Source organism: Desmodus rotundus, chromosome 11 (genome assembly GCF_022682495.2).
Source record: "Desmodus rotundus isolate HL8 chromosome 11, HLdesRot8A.1, whole genome shotgun sequence".
Lineage (NCBI taxonomy): Eukaryota > Metazoa > Chordata > Mammalia > Chiroptera > Phyllostomidae > Desmodus > Desmodus rotundus.
Genome location: NC_071397.1, coordinates 101697761 through 101714705, shown reverse-complemented (window position 1 = coordinate 101714705; position 16945 = coordinate 101697761). Strand labels below are relative to the sequence as shown.

The window sequence follows — 16945 nt, the reverse complement described above, 5'->3', positions numbered from 1 at the left end:
AAGGTAGGAAATATTCCCACCTTCATTTTCGTAATTGAGAGAGTAAACGAGAAGCTGGGGTTGACTTACCCGACACTGCACAGCTACAAAATGGGGAGCCGGGACCCCAACCCCGGCAGAATGACTCGAGCTCAGACACTTGTTCATTCCACTGTCTCCACAAGGATTCTGCCTTGGTGAACTCTGTGCAGGATTTTTCTGGAAACTGTGCTTGGCTCATTTTTTCAAGATAAGTGGTACCCCATCCCTGCCCCCTACGATTCTTACACCTTCCATGTATTTTCCAATAAGAGTTCTTATATTCAAGCCCAGGGCGAACCAGTTGGACACGGACAATTTCACGTGGGCCAACCTCGCAGGTCCTTGGGAATTTTCTCCCTACTTCTAGAGTTATCGGTTTATGTCATCATCTTGCACATGGAAAATTGAAGTTACAATATTCAAAAGGAAAATTTTCAAAAGAATGTATAGATGTGCTCTTTTATTAATGGGAGGCATAAAGGTTTATTGTTGTACAGCAGGTGGTTATCACCTACTTTCTGAGCTTCTTCAGTTGAGGACAAAGCGCGAGCGCTCCCACCGCAGCATAAACAGGCCAAATGCAAGTCTCTCCTGCTGACAAATGCTGAGCATCGGACTTCAGCGCGAGGACGCGTACGCCCTGCTTTCCCGGGGTCTCCTGAGACCTGTTTCCGCCGGGCTCGGGTCGGACGCGATCTCCTCCTCCGAGCGCGTCCGCGCGTCCGATCGTCGCTCGAGCCCGGGCCGCGCGCCCGCCTGTCCCGCCGCCCGCCGGACTCCCGGGAGCCCCCGCTGGAGGGCGCCGAGCCGGCCGCGGGGCCCCGGGACGCATGCGCGCGCAGGGACGGCAGCCGCACGGGACCCGGATTTCCGTTCGGCCGGGGGCTTTCGCGTTCCGGGCGCCTCGGGGGGCTTGAGTCGCTGACCGCGAGTGTCCGCCGCCGCGGCCCGGGAGCGGGGCCATGGAGAAGCTGCGGCGGGTCCTGAGCGGCCAGGACGACGAGGAGCAGGGCCTGACCTCGCAGGTAGGGGCCCCGCGCGCGTCCCCGGGGCCGCGGGGTGACCGGCCGGGGCGCGACCGAGGGTGGGGGCGGGGGGCTCCATCTGCTTTCCAAAGGAATTCGGGGTCTTCCCAGGTTTTCGTGGAGTCCGTAGAGCCTCGCCTTCGGGACCGCCCCCCGGCGCCCCGTTGGGCTTTCCGACTGAGGAGCAGGTTCGGCGCCCGTCTTCCCTCCCAGACAGCCTGCCGGCCCCGCGCTGCCCTTCCCCAGCCTCCGCCTGGCCCCCGGCGCCGCACGGGGGTCGGTGGGGCGCCACCGGGGTGCAGGCCCTCCGCCCCGCGAGCTGCCGGGGGCCCGGGTCCTCAGTTGCCTTGCCTCCCTTGGCCCCTCGGATGAACGCGGAGTGGCGGGGGTGTCTTTTGGAAGGGAGACTGGGGGTAAAGCCACAGACGGTGGGGAAGTGAAGTAAAACTGAGCTAAAAGTTGTCTGTGGAGGCGCTGGGCCCTGATCGGTTACTTCCTCTGTTCGGAGGGTCCCGGGGCGTGAAGCCGCTTGGCGAGCGTCTTCTTATTCGCACGCCGACAAATTCTTGTCCGCCAGTCACAGAACTGGAGCGTTTAAAGTCGAATGGGGTCGTGTGAGGATGCTTTGTCTGTCCCCTTGCCTGTCCTAACCTCCCTCCTTGTCGTGTGTGTTCAGCGCGTTTTGGGGGCCGCGTCCCGGAGGAGTTGGGGAGTTCGGAGACTGGAAGAGCAGACAGGCGGCTGCTCCCCGGGACGCCGACCCGTTTGCAAAGCGTAGTGGTCACGCCAGAACCGTAGGCAGTCAGGTGACGGTTGGCGGCAGCAGGGCCCTGCCGGCTCCACCAGCGCGTTTAGGGGACCGCCGCTGCCTTCGCGTCCTGGGTCTCTGCCTTACGATTCGTTGGCCAGAGCGCACTTGACTGTTTATTCTAATGTATTTGAGTTAATTACAGTCAAATGCAATGTGAAGTTCTCTCCTGATTGTACCGGCCACACTTCAGGGGCTCCGGCGGCACGTGTGTGGTGGCTGCTGCGCTGGACGGTGGTCGAGTGGATGCTCCGTCGTGGAAAGTGCTGCCGGGCCAATGTGTTCGGGGCCTCGGGGACGTGGAGGTGACGGTGCCACTTTTGTTCAGGCCGCGGTTTAGAGGGGAGAAGGTAACGTAGATACCTCACCTACCTACTTCCTCTGTTCCCTTGCGGACGTGGGGAGCTGGCTGAGGGAGAAGTAGGGACAGGGACGCGGAGGGGACCGGGGAGGAGCAGCCCGGGCAGCAGAGGGGCACTGGCTGTAAGGAGTCCTGGGGGGCAGGGGAGGGGAGGGATGGAGTGTCCAGTGTGGGTGGGGAGGCACTGAGACTGGATGAAGGACAGGAAGGTGCTTTTGTGCCTGGAGGGTTCCAGCCCTGCAGGGGCGAGGGGTGGAGCCTGGCTGGTCAGGGGGAGAGGCCTGGCCTGTGTCTTGGGGTGCATCAGGGGGTGCACCAGGGGCCTCACCCAGGCCGGCTCTGCAGAAACCAGGGCAACCAGCGCCGGCTTGTGGAGCGTGAGCTGTGGGCCTGGGCCTGGGCGGAGGCCCCGCCTCCGATGGGCGCCCCTTGTTTGGTTCCTGTCACCTCCCAGAAAGGCCTCTGGCAAGAGCGTCGTCCCCCGTCCTATCTGAGTGAGGCACTCTCCCCGCTCTCCACCCTTTCGCCTGCTGACCTGCTGAGCTTCTCACGTGCTCTCTGCGCCTGGCGCTCCTTACATGGGCCTGTTTGTCGTGGCATTTCCCGCTATCAGCTGAGTGGGGAGAGGGACACTGGGGTTATCAGGCGTCTCGAGGAGCCAGTTAAAGCAACAAGCCAAAAACGGAAGGGCCGGCTCGGCCCCACACTCCTGTCTGCAGCCGTGTGGGCAAGGGGCTCACCCTGGAGGGGTGCCGGCCCCGGTTCCGATTCTCCCAGGGCCAGGAAATGGGCCCTGGTCGGGGTCAAGGGAGGTCGGTGCTGACTTGGGTTCCCCTCACTGCCGAGGGAGGGAGCCCCGAGCAAAACAAAGTCCCACAAAGTCTCGAGGGTTCTGTGAACCCTGAGGTCAGGGGAGGAGGGTGAGCAGGAGGAGGGCGAGCGGGCAGGAGGACTACGAGTGTACTCGGGTCCCAGAGGAGAAAGGGTCTTCAGGATCCCCTTGTCCCCCCGGAGGAGGCCGCAGGGGAAGAGCAGCGGTGTCTGCCCAGGCTGTCGGGTGAAGAGACCCAGGAGTGGGGCGGGTGGGGCTGAGATGCGGGAGGGGCCTGACTCAGTGCGTGGGCTGTGTGCTGGGCGCTCTGTGGCAGGGCAGCCCCCCCCTCCCCCCGCAAGCCCCTTTTGCCCGAGAGCAAGAGCCCCCCCCCCCCCACCGGGCACGTAGAGCAGAGAGCAGCACCGAGGGGCACGAGGTGGGGGCTGAACGAGGGACGAAGTGAACGAGCCAGCCGGCGGAGGCTGGGGGGCAGAGTCAAGGGAGAGGTTTTCCTGTTGGAGGTGGAAGACACTCCAGTGTTCCTGGGGCCGATCGGGCGGCCTTGGGAGAGAGCGTGCTCCCCTGTTGGCGGGGGAGCCAGAGGGGTCGGTGAAGTTCCCTGGGGAGGGCAGAGGGGTGGGGTCTCGAGCACGGGCTTCAGCTGCGGTGTGGGATCGAGGACAGGAAGAGAGAGTATTGGGGGGGGCCTGCTGGTGTGGTGGCAGCCGGCAGTCCCCACTGATGGCCTCCGTCTTCGGTCCGAGGTCAGGGAGCTGTCTGTGAGAGCTGGAGGCCGAGTGGGGGCCGTGGGCGGTGGTGGGGAGAAAGCTGCACTTCAGCAGTGGGTGATGACAGGCCCCTGCGGCCTCCATCCTGCCAGGTGAGGCCACTCGGAGGGGGAGGGGAGGGGAGGGGAGTTGGGGTGGGATTCTCAGATGGGTGCAGCAGAAAGTCCGTTTTAAATGTTTTAGTGATGCTGGGAGCCATGTAACTTCTACTGAGGAGTGAGGAGGGCGGGTGGGCTGGATACAGGGCCCAGAGGCTGTGGGGCGGTGGAGGCGGGAGCAGTCGGGTCCACATGCCCTGGGCGGGCACCGGGTTGCAGAGCAGCAGCTTGAAGTTTGGAGACAGCAATTTTGGGTACTAAGAGTGCCCGAGGTCGCCAAGTGGAGTGGGGTCAGAGGGACAAGGAACAGAAAGGCTGGCTGTCCGCGTCGGCGTTGAAATCACCCACGACTCTGGGACCCAGGCTGGGGCCCGGTGATCAGAGGTCCTGCGTGGGAGAGAATGGCAGGGGAGCTGTAGGTGGCAGAAGTCAGAAGTGAGCAGGGCAGGTGGCTGTTAGTGTGTGAGCCTTGGTGTGTGGGGAGGGGACCCAGGAAGGAGCAGGGCATCTGGGGCAGGGTGAGGACCCCTCTGGAGAGGCTGATTTCTGACGCTCACACTCCCTTTACCTTTTTGTACCCACTGTTGTTTTGACAGCGAAAGTGTAGGGGTGCCGCCGAAGGCCCCCCGCGCTCCCTGTGTCCAGTGGCGGTGGCCGGGAGCAGGCCAGGCCTCTGCAGTGGTGCCTCGGTGCTAGTGCTGACCCTTCCCGGCCTCTGTCGCTGCAGGAGAGCAGCCTGTCCGCTGGGCCTGGGCCCGTTTATCCCTGGTGCTGGTGCTGCCGTGTAGAGGGCTCCCTCCGCGTCCTAGCCCCAGGTCACCACGCTGGGAAGGGGCCTGGAGAACCGGAGTGCCTCCTGCTCCCTGGGGTTGTCCCCTGGCCCCCTCTCCCTTCCCTGACGGAGCAGCTGGAGGCAGGGGCGGGTGTGTTTCTTTCCGGAGACTGCGTTTAAGGAGTTGGCCCGTTGGCTGGTTCTGATGGGGTCATTTCTGATCCTGGTTGGGCAAGAAGGTGGCGCCTAAATGCTTGTGCTGGAGCAGGTGGGCATCGGGGTCCTGCCGTTCCCCACCTGGAGAGGGCCCTGCCAGGTGGTCTTACCTGTGAGGCTTTGTGTACTTTCCCCCGTTGGGAGCTAGGCGGTCTCCACTTTGATTCCGTATTCAGGCTCGAGACCAGCCATTTGTTTGCGGGTTGATTTCCCACATTTACAAATGGAAATACTTTGTCATGTGTTTCGCTGATGACGAACACCACCAGATGTAGCCTCAGAGTTCGACCTTGGTCCTTGAGCTCGGCTAGGAAAGAACTCAGAGTCCAGAACACGCGTACAGGCGAAGGTTTGCTCAGACCAGGGGGGTCAAACTCACGTTCACTGGGGGCCACATCAGCCTTGCAGTTGCTTTCGAAGGGTCGAATGTAATTTCAACTCCTTAACAGTTAAGGAGTGGTTACAATTACACAGTCCTGAAAGTATTTCGGCCCTTCGAAGGCGACCGCGAGGTTGATGTGGCCCCTGGTGAAAATGAGTTTGACACCCCGATTTAGACTCACAGGGGCAGCTGGGCTGTGTGGGCTCAGGAAACTCATTACAGGGGCAGAAAGGCCCTTGGAGCCTTAAAGGAAGAAAGGGAGAAAGTGTGGGTGTTGGGGAGAGGTGGGGGAGAGAGGGAGCTGGGTCCTTTGCCTAAAGGGGTTTTATCTGGTTTTCAAAGGCGGGGATTTTAGGGGCGTCTCAGAGGAGAATCTCAGTACAACACTCATCAGGTGTGTCCTTTCAGGGTCTCTGCTGATTGGTTGATGCTCTTGTTGGGGGTCATTGGTTGGTGCAACTGGCCCTGAGGTGGGCATTCAGTCTGGTTTTGCTGCTTTTCTGGGTCTGGAGCTGAGACACAGCTCGAGGCCCAGATGTTATCAGCACTCTGGCCAGAACCGGCTCTGTGGCCAGCAGACCCGAGGCTTTGTTCCTAAGAGTGTTTGACGTGGGCCGGAACCTCGTGGTCCTGAGGGCTGAATGCTCAAGGGTGTGGTCGCGGGGGGGCGGGGGGTGTCACATGAGTCTGTTTTCCGGCCCCTTGCTCCTCCTCCACGAGGGTCTAAACCGGGGAGTGAGGAGCCTGGGGAGGAAAGGTCAGGGGCGGGTCTGAGCCCAGGCACAGGGCATGCTAGGGGGGGAAGGTCCCCCTGGGGGCGAGGTCCCCCCTGCAGAACTTGTTTTCCCAGTTGTGCCCACTGGGGGGCACCTGCCTGGGACCTTCTGTTCTCCGCTCCCCTCTGACTGCCAGGGTGCCGGTTTCATTTGAGAGGTGGGCCTGTGGCAGCGGGGCCGGGGGAGAACCCTGCGCTCACACGGACGGGCGCTGGGAGGGGAGCGAACTGGCCGTTGCAGGCCAGCAGTGGACTCGCTGACCGTGGGGCGGCTGCACCTGTGGGGAGGTACAAACGGATGCTTCCTCCTCTCTGGTTCCACCCTCCTCACCTCCCTGCGACTCACAGAGCCATTTAGAAACCGCTCTGAGGACATCGTCCCGTCTCCCTGTGTTGTGGGCAGGCTTCAGGCTTTGTTCCGTCCCGCACAGTTCAAGTGCGTTTGCTGGGTGTTCTTCCTGAGCAGAGTGTAAAAAATTCCAGGAAGTTCATTCTGTTTAAAATCCAGTGACCGGTTTGCTGTAAACAGGCAACACAGCTAGAAACAGGAATGCCTGGATTAAGCAAAAATTTTAAAAACATTTAAAGTCTGTTAGAAAGTGATGTGTGTCACTTTGACAGAATATTTATTTTTATCTACTTTTCATGCTACGTAAGGCTTCACAGATGAATCAGCTCAGGTAAGGATGTGGCCAAAGACGTTTTGAGCTTTTGCATGTAAACCTTTGTTTGTGTGTCCTTACCCCTGAGAGCACAGCGCAGGCTCGCGGCCTTGTTTTCAAGTGTGTGTGGTAACGCGAGCGAGAAGTTTTCGTTTTGGGGGGTGGATTCCTACTGCGTGTTTCCAGTGTTCGGGGCGCCTGTTGTCGGTGCCGGCGCAGCCCTGCGGGGGGAGCCAGCCCCGGCAGTGCGCGTGGTAGTGTCTGTGTCTGTGTCTGTGCTCGGCACTCCGTGTGCGCCGGGCTGCCCCGCGTGAGCCGGGCTGCCCCGCGTGAGCCCTGCAGAGCGAGTTCCGCTCCCCCACGGCATGGCCAGCACTCGCTGGTGAACGGGACTCTTTCACAGCTGTGTTTCATCGTTGGCCGGAGAGCTGCCCGAGGCTTTCCCGAGCTGTTAGCAGTGAACTCTACGGTGTAGGTCGTCAGTCAGCTGTGTCTAGTGGTGGACACTCCTGGTGGCCACCCAAGTCCCCATGACCAGGTGGCTATGCCCCCCAGTGGCTGTACCCCTCTACTCACCCTGGAGCTCCTGCAGTCACCCCCACTTGGCCTCCAGCCTCCAGCCAGTGAGCCGCGGGCGGGAGGCGGGTCCCAGGGGCCAGTCCTGCTCAGGCCACACTGATGCTGAGCATGTCCGCACCGCAGCCCCACGCTGACGCAGTTCCTGCTCGAGGACCCGTCACGGGGCTCCTCGCCTGGGCGGCCTGGACAGACGTGAGAGGTGTCGACGGCCCAGCCTCCGTGTCCGCCAGCGTCTTCTCGTCTCGCTGCCGCTCTCCCCCACTGTTGTGCCCAACCACTGTTTTACAACCTCTACTCACCGTGCCACTCGTCCACGTGGGGGTGCCTGCTGCCCCGGGCGGGTAGGGCTCTACACTTGAGCACAGGCCTGCGGTCACACCTGCCGACAGCAGTGGGCTTTCCTCGGGCCACCTGGGCCCTGGACTGTGTTGGTGCCTCCCTCACAGTCAGGGGACCTTGACGGTGTTAGAGGGCCCCCACCTTGTGCAGAGGAGCACGCACCCAGAGTGCAGGGCGGTGGGGCCTGCCTGGTTCCGGTAAGCACGCGGCCCCTCCCCCTGCAGGTCCTCGACAGCTCCTCCCTGAGCTTCAACACCAGGCTGAAGTGGTTCGCCATCTGCTTCGTGAGTGGCATCTTCTTCTCCATCCTGGTGAGTTCCGCCCTTGTGTTGTGTGGCCGTTTGTCCCTGTCCCAGTTACTGCCAGCAGGCCTTACCTGGGTGGCTCTGAGACTGGTGGGTGGGGCCCAGCCAGCAGCCGGAGCAGAGGGTGGGGGGTCAGTACGAAGACGCAGAGGGTGTTGGGGGTGGTGGACTGTTAAAAGAGTGCTGTTTAAGAGCAGTTGGAAGAGCTGCGGGGCCAGGAGTGCGGGGGCCAGCTGCCCTTCTGACGTGCGTTTGAGGAGAGTCTCAGCAGGGCGGGGTTTACGCGCGTGGGTGGAGGAGGCTGTGGTCTTGCTCATGAACATACACGTATATGCAGACAGACACAGGGTTCAATTAGCCAGTGACGCGGAAGATTAACTTTCTACATGACAGAGACTGCACACGGGTTCGGCCCGAATAGCGCCCCTCTGTGATTCCCAGCCTCTTACTACAGAGTCACAGGCAGGTCGTTCTGTGACCGAACGCCGTCACCCTCAAGCACACCCTGCGGCACTTAGGGGGACGTTCGGATTACGACCGTGAATGAGTGTGCCCGTGCCGCCGCCCGACCGGCTGCTCTGCGCAGGCCTGCCCCCGCCGGGCCTGCGTGCCGGGCACACTCACACGTAGCGCCACGCTGCCGCATGCTTCCCCGGTGGCCGTGGCAGCCCGCGGTATCGGAAGCCATCGCGGTGGTAGAGTGCGTAAGGCGAGTGTCTCCCGCAGGGGACCGGGCTGCTGTGGCTGCCTGGCGGCATAAAGCTCTTCGCTGTGTTCTACACCTTCGGGAACATCGCCGCGCTGGCCAGGTGAGTGCGGACGGCCCGCCTCCTGGCGCCTCGTCTGCTGCCGCAGTCAGAACTTCCTTCCTCGTGAGCGCTCTCCTGCTACGGCGTGTCTGCGGCTCTGGCTCCTGGGGAATTCAGCCACAAGGCCCGTCCTCGCTGGATCCCTGCGGTGGGCCAGCTGCCGCAGTGCGGCATCGGGGGCGGGGGTGGCCAGTGCGGGGCCCCACACTGCATGCCAGGGCCTCTCCTCCCCAGTCTGGGAGGCGGGCATCTCCCATCCTACAGTGAGGTGAGAGGCAGGCTTCCCACCAGACAGGTCGCCGGACCCCCAGCCCCCGCTCTGTGAGGCCTGCGTCCCAGTGAGGGAGCGTCAGAGGGTACGGTGGCCAGGGTCCCGCGCGAGAGGCAGGGGCAGTGACAGGGATGCGCAGGGACCAGGGCTCGGGGACTCCGCTTTGAGGGTCTCGGGTGTGTGTCTGGGTGTGCCGATGCCCCTGGAGTTTTGTCAGACGGGCGAGCTCCGTGTTTGTGCACACCTAGCTTTCGGAGGTGGCCGTCTGTCTCTTCAGGAATTTTCTAGATCAGAGAAGTGTCCAGTGAACATGTGTGAGCCAAGGCCAAGTGCAGTCTGCTCTCCCGGGCTCGCACCGTGAGTCTCGTCCAGACGCACTGAAAGTGGCTGCGGCAACCGGTTCTGGCGGCGCTGTCCAAGTTGGACCCTGACCGTGGCTGCCTGTGCCTGTCACTGCCCTGCCGTGGGCTGTGCGTGCGGCGTAGGCAGTGGCGGCGAACGCAGGCGCCCTCATCCACTCGGGTCGCCTCTGTTCACTCGGCGCTATGACGTGACCTTCCGGGTCACGCCAGTGTTAGGGAAACACAGGTGGGTCGGTGAGAGACCATTACTCAGTAAACTGAAAGGATTTCTTCCTCGAAAGCGCCTGTCACCAGACAGCGGCGGTGTCCGTCCGTTCGTCCTCAGCTCTCCTGTCTGTCCGTCCTCAGCTCTCCTGTCTGTCCCCGCAGCACGTGCTTTCTGATGGGGCCCATGAAGCAGCTGAAGAAAATGTTCGAAACCACACGGTGGCTGGCAACAGTCGTCATGATTGTAAGTAGATGTGCGAACTAGAAAACGTGCATTGAAGTGGGTGTTGCGTTTCTCTTCTGCAAGTCATTGCCCGGTTCCTGGAAGGCCTGTGAGCGTCACTCTTGTTGCCCCTGATAACGGCGTCCTCCAGGCTGTGGGCTAAGGACTTCGGCTCCTACACCGCCACCGCCACGGTTGGTGGCCGGGCCCGGCCTTCCGTTGCACATCCAGCGTCGCGGGTCTGTGCATCGGCAGGGACCCTCCACGTGGTGGTCTTGCAGGGACCGCTGTGGGTGCTTTGGGGGCGGGGCTCAAAGAGCGCTGGCATTGGTTTGAGCAGCCTGTCCCCGGCTCTGCCCCTTGCCTTGCGCTGGACTAGCTGACAGACGTGGCCAGCAACCGGGCTTCACTACCAGCGCCGCTGTGCTGTGCTGTCTGTCCCTCGGCGGCTCTGTCTGTGGCTGTCAGGCGTTCCCCTCAAACTGAGGTTCCCGGTATCTCTGGCAGGGCCAGGCACCCGCAGGTCTCCCAGGCCATCCGTCCCTCTGTGTGTGGCGGGCAGAGGGGACCCACCCTCTCCATCCAGCTGCTTATCCCAATGGGCTTCTCCTGGTCCCCTTGTAGTTCTTTTGAATTGAAATGTTAGTGTAACTAGTTTGTCCTTTTAACTGTTTATTAGCTTTTTAAACATAACTAATCTTTGTAGATTTATAACTTGAAAATATTTTCTTTTTTCTTTTGTAAAGATTTTGTCTATTTTATTTTTAGAGGAGAAGGGAGGGAGAAAAAGAGGGAGAGAAACATCAATCTGTGGTTGCCTCTCGTGCACCCCGCACTGGGGACTGGCCTTCACACACCCAGCAGGCGTGTGCCCTGACTGGGAATCGAACCAGCGACACTTTGGTTCACAGGCCCATGCTCAATCCACTGAGCCACACCAGCTGGAGCTATAACTTGGAAATGTGTTTAAATATAACGTGTGTCTTCTGCCTCCTCCTTAACTGAGAAAAAAACGTTTTAGCCTAATTTTTTATTTCTGTACTTACTCCACTTCATATTTATTAACCGTTTACGAATTTTTCCAGTCATTTTGAATTTCCTGTGTTAGCCTGTGTGGGAGCATCTGTGTTAACACTGCACTGTTGGGGTTGCTGAGGGTTGTCCCACACTGTTAGACTGTGACAGGTTCACGGTTCACCGAGGGGGTCACAGAGGCCCGTCTCGTTCAGGGCGTCCGAGCCCGTCTGGGCGGTGCAGAGCTGTGCTCCGCCCCACGGGAGCACACGGGGTGTCGCGAGGCTGGTCAGACATCTAGGAACACACTCTGCTTCCCGGAAGAGTCCATTAGTGACTCGCTCAATAGGACGTCGGCGATGACTCGTTACTTTCCTGGTGGAACGCTTGGTGTGCTCTCATTGGCTGCTGACGCTGGGCTCTGCCTGACGAGGGAGGAGGTACCGACACTCGGTGCCCTCGAAGTGCACGCCGCCTCCTGCCCAGCGCAGACACGTTCCGGTGTGTGCAGTGCACGGCCCTTTAGAGCAGGCGGGCGGCTGCTGTCCCCTTTCCGAGAGCAGGTTGCTGGGTGCTAGGCTGGAGAATGCACCAACTAACCAACCTCACCAAGGACGCTCGGCTGCAGGGCGTGGAGCCAGGGCTGCGCCCAGGGCTCTGGTCCCAGATGTCCCGCCTGTCGCCGTCACTGCCTCTCCTTTGACCACCCTGCCTCCTTGGGGGCGCAGGTGCGTGCTGCTGACACAGCCCTCGGTGTGCCCCTTCCGTAGGACCAGGCAGGTAGGACTCCCCGGTGTCAGCAGGGGCACAGCCGACCGTGCCCGCGGGGTTGCTGCTGTGCACCCACGTGATCGCTCACAGAAGAGCTTTGTCACGCTGTCACTCCCTGCGCTTTCTTCCTGTTGACTTCCTCTGCAGAGTATTTTCCAGACGCAGCCGTCTTGCCCGGGAAGGTTGCTGGTGCAGACTCGATTATACCCCCCGCCTCCCCCCCCCAGGGGTGGGGCCCCGAACTCGCGGCCTCACTGACTGTGCTCCCAGCACGCGGTCCCTGCGGATGAGTGTGTGTGTGTTCCCACTGAGCTTTCGAAAGGATGCAGACTCACGGGTCTCTCTCTCCCCGCAGCTGTGTTTCGTGCTCACCCTGTGCGCGGCTCTGTGGGTAAGTGTGCTGGCTGGGCCTGCTTCTCACTGACTGCGCGCGTTCCTTCAGAGGCGCTCAGAGTCTGCTCCTTCAAACCCACCAAGGACTGGTGTCCCTAAAGGGGTGTATGGTGACCTCTGCTTGGTGGCTAGACTCGCCGTGGATGGCGTGTCTGCAGCGGGCAGAGTGAGTTCGTCCTCGCCCCTGGGTCAGGTGGTGCTTGCGTCTCTCTGGGGCTGTGCTGAGAGAGGCTCCACCTGCAGGGTGCGGGGTAGCCGCTGAGGAGGGTCTGGGGTGTGGGACAGTCGCCAGAGCCAACCCGCTGGCAGGTCCGGAAGTCACACCCCAACCACAAACAGAACCTGGACGGGGACTTAGGCTAGCCCAGGCCCCCCGGGGCCAGGTGGCTGGCTGCCCCTGAGCTCCAGAGAAGGCCCACTGCCAGCTCGGCCTCCCTGGCTGTGCTCCCGGTCTGCTCCCCAGAGGCTCTGAGGCCACACGCTGTAGAGGAGGGTGGTGTCACGTGTGAGAAATGCTCTGTCGAGAAAGGTTCTGATTTCCCTCTTCCCGTTGGACACGTAAGGACTGCACTTCGGTTCTGTGAGAATTTACCTGCACCTGTTCCCAAGGACGAGCTGAAGGAATGGACTTAAGAATTTCTGCATGTCCTTGTGGGAACTGGTTTCTGATTTTGGAATGGGCTAGTAGCCTGTTTATTTATAAGCAGTAGATTGAACAAAAAGTTAAATAAATGAAAATTTAAACGGACAAGGAAGTCTAAAAATAGATCATTTAAAAAGTCTTGGAAACTGTATTTTACGTTATTCCGGAAGATCACAGTAAAATCGGTTCTCCTTCACAAATAAGGAGAGGAGCAGGCGCGAGTGAGTGGGGTCTGTACCTCTACGCAGGGTGCGCGTCGGATTAGGGACTGGGGGGTTAAATGTCAGCTTTAGAGACGTTGGCATCAACGTGAGGGGCCTAACATCACAGAAGTTTAATGTTTCAGCCTGTGCCCAGCCGTTCAGTAACATTTGCTTAAGGCCATATGTTGAGCGGTATTTAAATTAATGGGTACAGAGAATTTTAGAAAGGAAATGTACTTTATGGCTGGTTAAGTTTCATATCTACTAAAACTTAGTAAAATGGAGCTATCATCTTACATTTTTAAAGGGGAAGAGTTAAACGTGATTGTGAAAAGTATTTTGAAAAATTCCTCGCTCATCATTTCTGTTTCTTGCGGCTGTTAGTGGCATAAGAAGGGGCTGGCCTTGCTGTTCTGCATCCTGCAGTTCCTGTCGATGACCTGGTGAGTCCCGTGCTGACGGAGCGGTGAGGAGCACTTTGTCCTGAGCCTGGGAGCCTGGGAGCCTGGGAGCTGTTGGCACGCATCTGGGGGCGTGTCCCGTGGGACGTAAACAGGGCTCCGGGGTGCCTGCAGGTGGGCGGGAGGCGGGGGGGTGGTGTGGGTGCTGTACAGGGACCCCCTGAGCCTTCCCTTGTCTCCTGTGCGTGGAAGAGAAACGGTCAGACGTGTAGGCCGCGCTGTGTGGATCTGCAGAATGAGGCCCCGTCCCAGGGGAGCCCGAGGCAGCGCGGGTGTGCCACACACTCGGCACTGAGTGCGGAACAGCGCGATGCGGGCTCCTCCGGGCGCCGACCCCGTGGCAGTCCGCAGTGACGGCCAGTCGGGGGTCTGCCCCTCTGCCCTTCGTGAGCCTTTTTCACACCTGGGGACCCATCCAGTCCGGCTGCAGCAGTTGGCTCTGTGAGTGCCCAGGGTGGGGGCGGGGGCTCGAGCGTGCCCCCCTCGCACGCTGCCCTGTCACGCCGGGAGGGTGTCCCCACACATTAACGCGTGTGGGTGTTTTCCCTCTGTCTTCAGAGCTCAGCTTTGTGTCTTCCGTTCTGTGGTCAGCACACCCGCCCTGCTGCGCTTTCCCCAGCCTGGGGCCGCCCGTCTTCCGGGCCTGTCTCTGCCTTTCCCCACCGACGAGCTGCCGTCAGTCAGCAGGTGTCGCCCACACTTCTCTGTGCTGCAGAGGGGCCGGGCCGTGAGGAAGGGGGCTTTGCTCTCTCGGTGAAACGTGGGAAATGTTACATCGAACCCCTCGGTTATTTTCTGTGGGGTGTTTTTATTTTATCATCTGTATTCGGTAATAGCTTGACCCTAAGGGAGAATGCACTTCATTCTCAGTTGTTTGCTTCTATTTTTAAAAACAATGTTGGAAGGGAAGCCTTTTCATTAGGACAAGCTCAGCCTCCGCCAGAGTCACTCAGAGAGCTTGTGAAGCCTGGGTCCTCGCTCGGGAGGTGCGGTGGGGCCCGGTGACCGCATGGCATCAGCTCCTGGCGCGCTGCGGCTGCCGCCGGGGGCCACACTCGGAGGGTGCCTGCGCACAGTGCCGCTGCGCCCTCCACGGTGTTGGCGACTTTCAGCAGCGGGACTTTCTCTTGCAGGTACAGCCTGTCCTACGTCCCTTACGCAAGGTGAGCCTGTTTGAACCCTCCAGGTTTCTGGTGCTCTGGTTAGCTTCGCAAACGCATGTCTGTGTACTCATTTCACAGTAAGTGCTGCTGGAAGCCTGCTTTTGGTGACTGTTCCCGAAAGGAAGTGCTGTTGTAAATGAGATGAATAGAAAGAAGCCCTTTGAACATGCGGCCAAGGGGGGCGGGACTCACTGCTGCTTCCACACCTGACCCTTCGCAGCTAGGGGGCTTTCCCCGGAGATTCTGGATCCTTCCATGGTGGTACATGTTCAGCAAATGGGACATGGAGACTCCAGCAAGGCAAATTCCACTTTTTTTTAAAGTCAGTTAGTGAAAAACTGAGTTCTGATGCATGAATACTTGTCTTAAGCCAGTAGACACATTATGTGTGTGTCAAGAGGTAACTACCATTTACACTTTTGCAGAGAAGTGCACTTAATTTAGTCCCGGAGGGAAAAGCAAAACTATGATCTTAAATCTGAGACTCAGAAAACCACTCTGTTAAAGCACAGCTTCGCTTCTGTGTAAAAGTCGGAAACAGGTTGTGTGTGAAAAATAGCAACGTGGTATGTGGTGACGGTGAGGGAAATCGGGAGAAAGTCTGTTTTTAGTTGTTTTCAAACGGATTAATTCTTTCTGGGAAACACAAGGAGAAGCCAGGGCCTAGTGCAGCACAGGAGCCCCGGGGGTGCTTCTCCATCTGGGGGGCTCTGCCGGAGATCTGCTGCCGTCCCCACCGGGCAGGTCACCTGGGCAGGCGTCCGCTGCCGCCCCCTGCAGGGGGCGCTCACAGCCACGGCGAAGCTCCTGGAGAGGCCACCCCCGAGTTCAGGGCCCAGGAGGGAGAGCAGGGCCTCCCACACGCCCTCAGTCCGCTGGTCCCGATGATGCGTTTAAGTGAATAAAAGTGTTCGTGTTGGTAACACTTCAAACAGGCTGTTTGGGGAAAAGTATTAAAAGGCAAATGAATTTTTATCACATGAGTTTTTTTTTAATTCTTAGTATGCAGTTACAAACATTTTGCTTTTTAAAATCCAGCCTTTTATTTCTTTCTAAAAATTAGTTCTTTTGTTAGGTTGTTTTTGGTATTTAAATTTATTTCTTCTTCCTAAGATGAGTGTATGTGCTGGTAAAGATTTCATAAAATGTATCATTTCAGAAATAAGAGATTATTCCCAACCCGATTCTTCATTTCAAGTGACGGCCAGCAGAGGTGCCGGCTGTGCCGGCCGAGGGCTGGTGGCAGAGCCGCCACGCGCTGGTCCCGCCGGTCGGTCGGCAGGCGGGTTGTACATTGCTCTTTCCGCCTCCTTCTCCCACCAGGGACGCCGTCATTAAGTGCTGCTCTTCTTTACTGAGCTGAACGCCAGGAACTCGTCACAAGGAGCGTTTGAAAGTTGCTGTTCGGTGTTTGGTGAAGCGTGTTTTTCCCGAGACGGTGCTCGCTCCCCGGGCCTGGTGCAACTCCGTGTGTGATTAAACTGTTGAATGCTTGTAACCTTACGTGCATTATGTGTCGTTAACGTGTCTCCCAAAGACAAGGGATCCTAATCAGTGCCAGTTGTGAATGATTTTTAGCCAGTTTTTTAATCTTTTCTAAACAGCGTTTGAGATGTGAGTATTTGAAGATAATCTGTGCTGCCTGGTACATGTTCACCTTTTTTGGCTCTTTTTAAAATGTCTAGATTTTTAAAATATTTTTTTTAAAAACTTTAAATGTGAAAGTTTTTACTTTAAACTATAAGTTGCTTATTATACGTAATAAAAATAATATATAAGTCTTTACAATTTTGCAATAAACCCATTCTTGGAATAATAACTCTCTGGACAAATTTACAATCTTTTCAGCGGGTGCTACCTCGGTCCGGTTTCGTAGCGTCTCGTCTAGGCGCTGTGCGGTTTTTCCCTGGAGAGTGAGGAAGCTACGGTCTCTGCCCTCATTGCGCTTCCCCCACGTTTGTGAGAGGGGACAGAGCCGTGTAACCACGAGAGCACTCAGAAGTGCTGTGTTCCGGTGCACCCTCCAGCCCAGCACTCGGGCGTCCAGGGGGCGAGTCTAGTCCTGGGGTGGAGGCAGAGCTGACAGGAGGCTGGGCAGCCCCGGGGCCGGGGGGCTGGGGGGCATGGGTAGCGAGGCGCCTGGCAGGAGCTGGGGGGGCTGGAGCCTTGGTGGAGGGCAGAGAGGAAGGAAAATGGCCCAGTGCACCCCCCTGGGACAGTGTCCTGGAGGCGACACATCACGAGAGCCGTGCAGGAGAGGAGGGCACGCTGGGGTGGGGCAGGCAGGTGCAGGAGGGGCCGGAGTCTTGCCTGGGAGGTCACCACACCCTCACCGCCCTCAGAGCCTGTGAGCTGTCTTGCTGGCCTTTGTCTGGCAGGCAGACCAAAGTGGAGCCACACCGGACACCGTAAATCCGGGCAGCCAGGTGGCAGGGTTAGCTGAGGGCCCTGCAGATGTACCACATCCTGAAGGTGTGCCA

General features: G+C 59.0%; 1 protein-coding gene across 1 annotated transcript; it reads left to right on the top strand.

Moving 5' to 3' along the window:
• The first annotated feature begins 847 nt into the window (after positions 1 to 847).
• On the top strand, positions 848 to 16284 carry SFT2D1 (SFT2 domain containing 1). The gene is made up of 8 exons (XM_053914035.2): positions 848 to 1046; positions 7865 to 7951; positions 8672 to 8754; positions 9757 to 9838; positions 11958 to 11993; positions 13226 to 13284; positions 14436 to 14465; positions 15789 to 16284. The coding sequence occupies exons 1-8, from the start codon at positions 984 to 986 to the stop codon at positions 15826 to 15828; spliced, it is 480 nt and encodes a 159-aa protein (XP_053770010.1). The 5' UTR covers positions 848 to 983; the 3' UTR covers positions 15829 to 16284.
• The last annotated feature ends 661 nt before the right edge of the window (positions 16285 to 16945 follow it).

What these genes read in the sequence shown, in the direction of transcription:
- SFT2D1 (XM_053914035.2), top strand. Translation starts at nt 984, where the DNA reads ATGGAGAAGCTGCGGCGGGTCCTGAGCGGCCAGGACGACGAGGAGCAG. An exon ending in AACATCGCCGCGCTGGCCAG is followed by an intron (nt 8,755 to 9,756) that starts GTGAGTGCGGAC and finishes CTGTCCCCGCAG; the next exon opens with CACGTGCTTTCTGATGGGGC. An exon ending in TGGCAACAGTCGTCATGATT is followed by an intron (nt 9,839 to 11,957) that starts GTAAGTAGATGT and finishes CTCTCCCCGCAG; the next exon opens with CTGTGTTTCGTGCTCACCCT.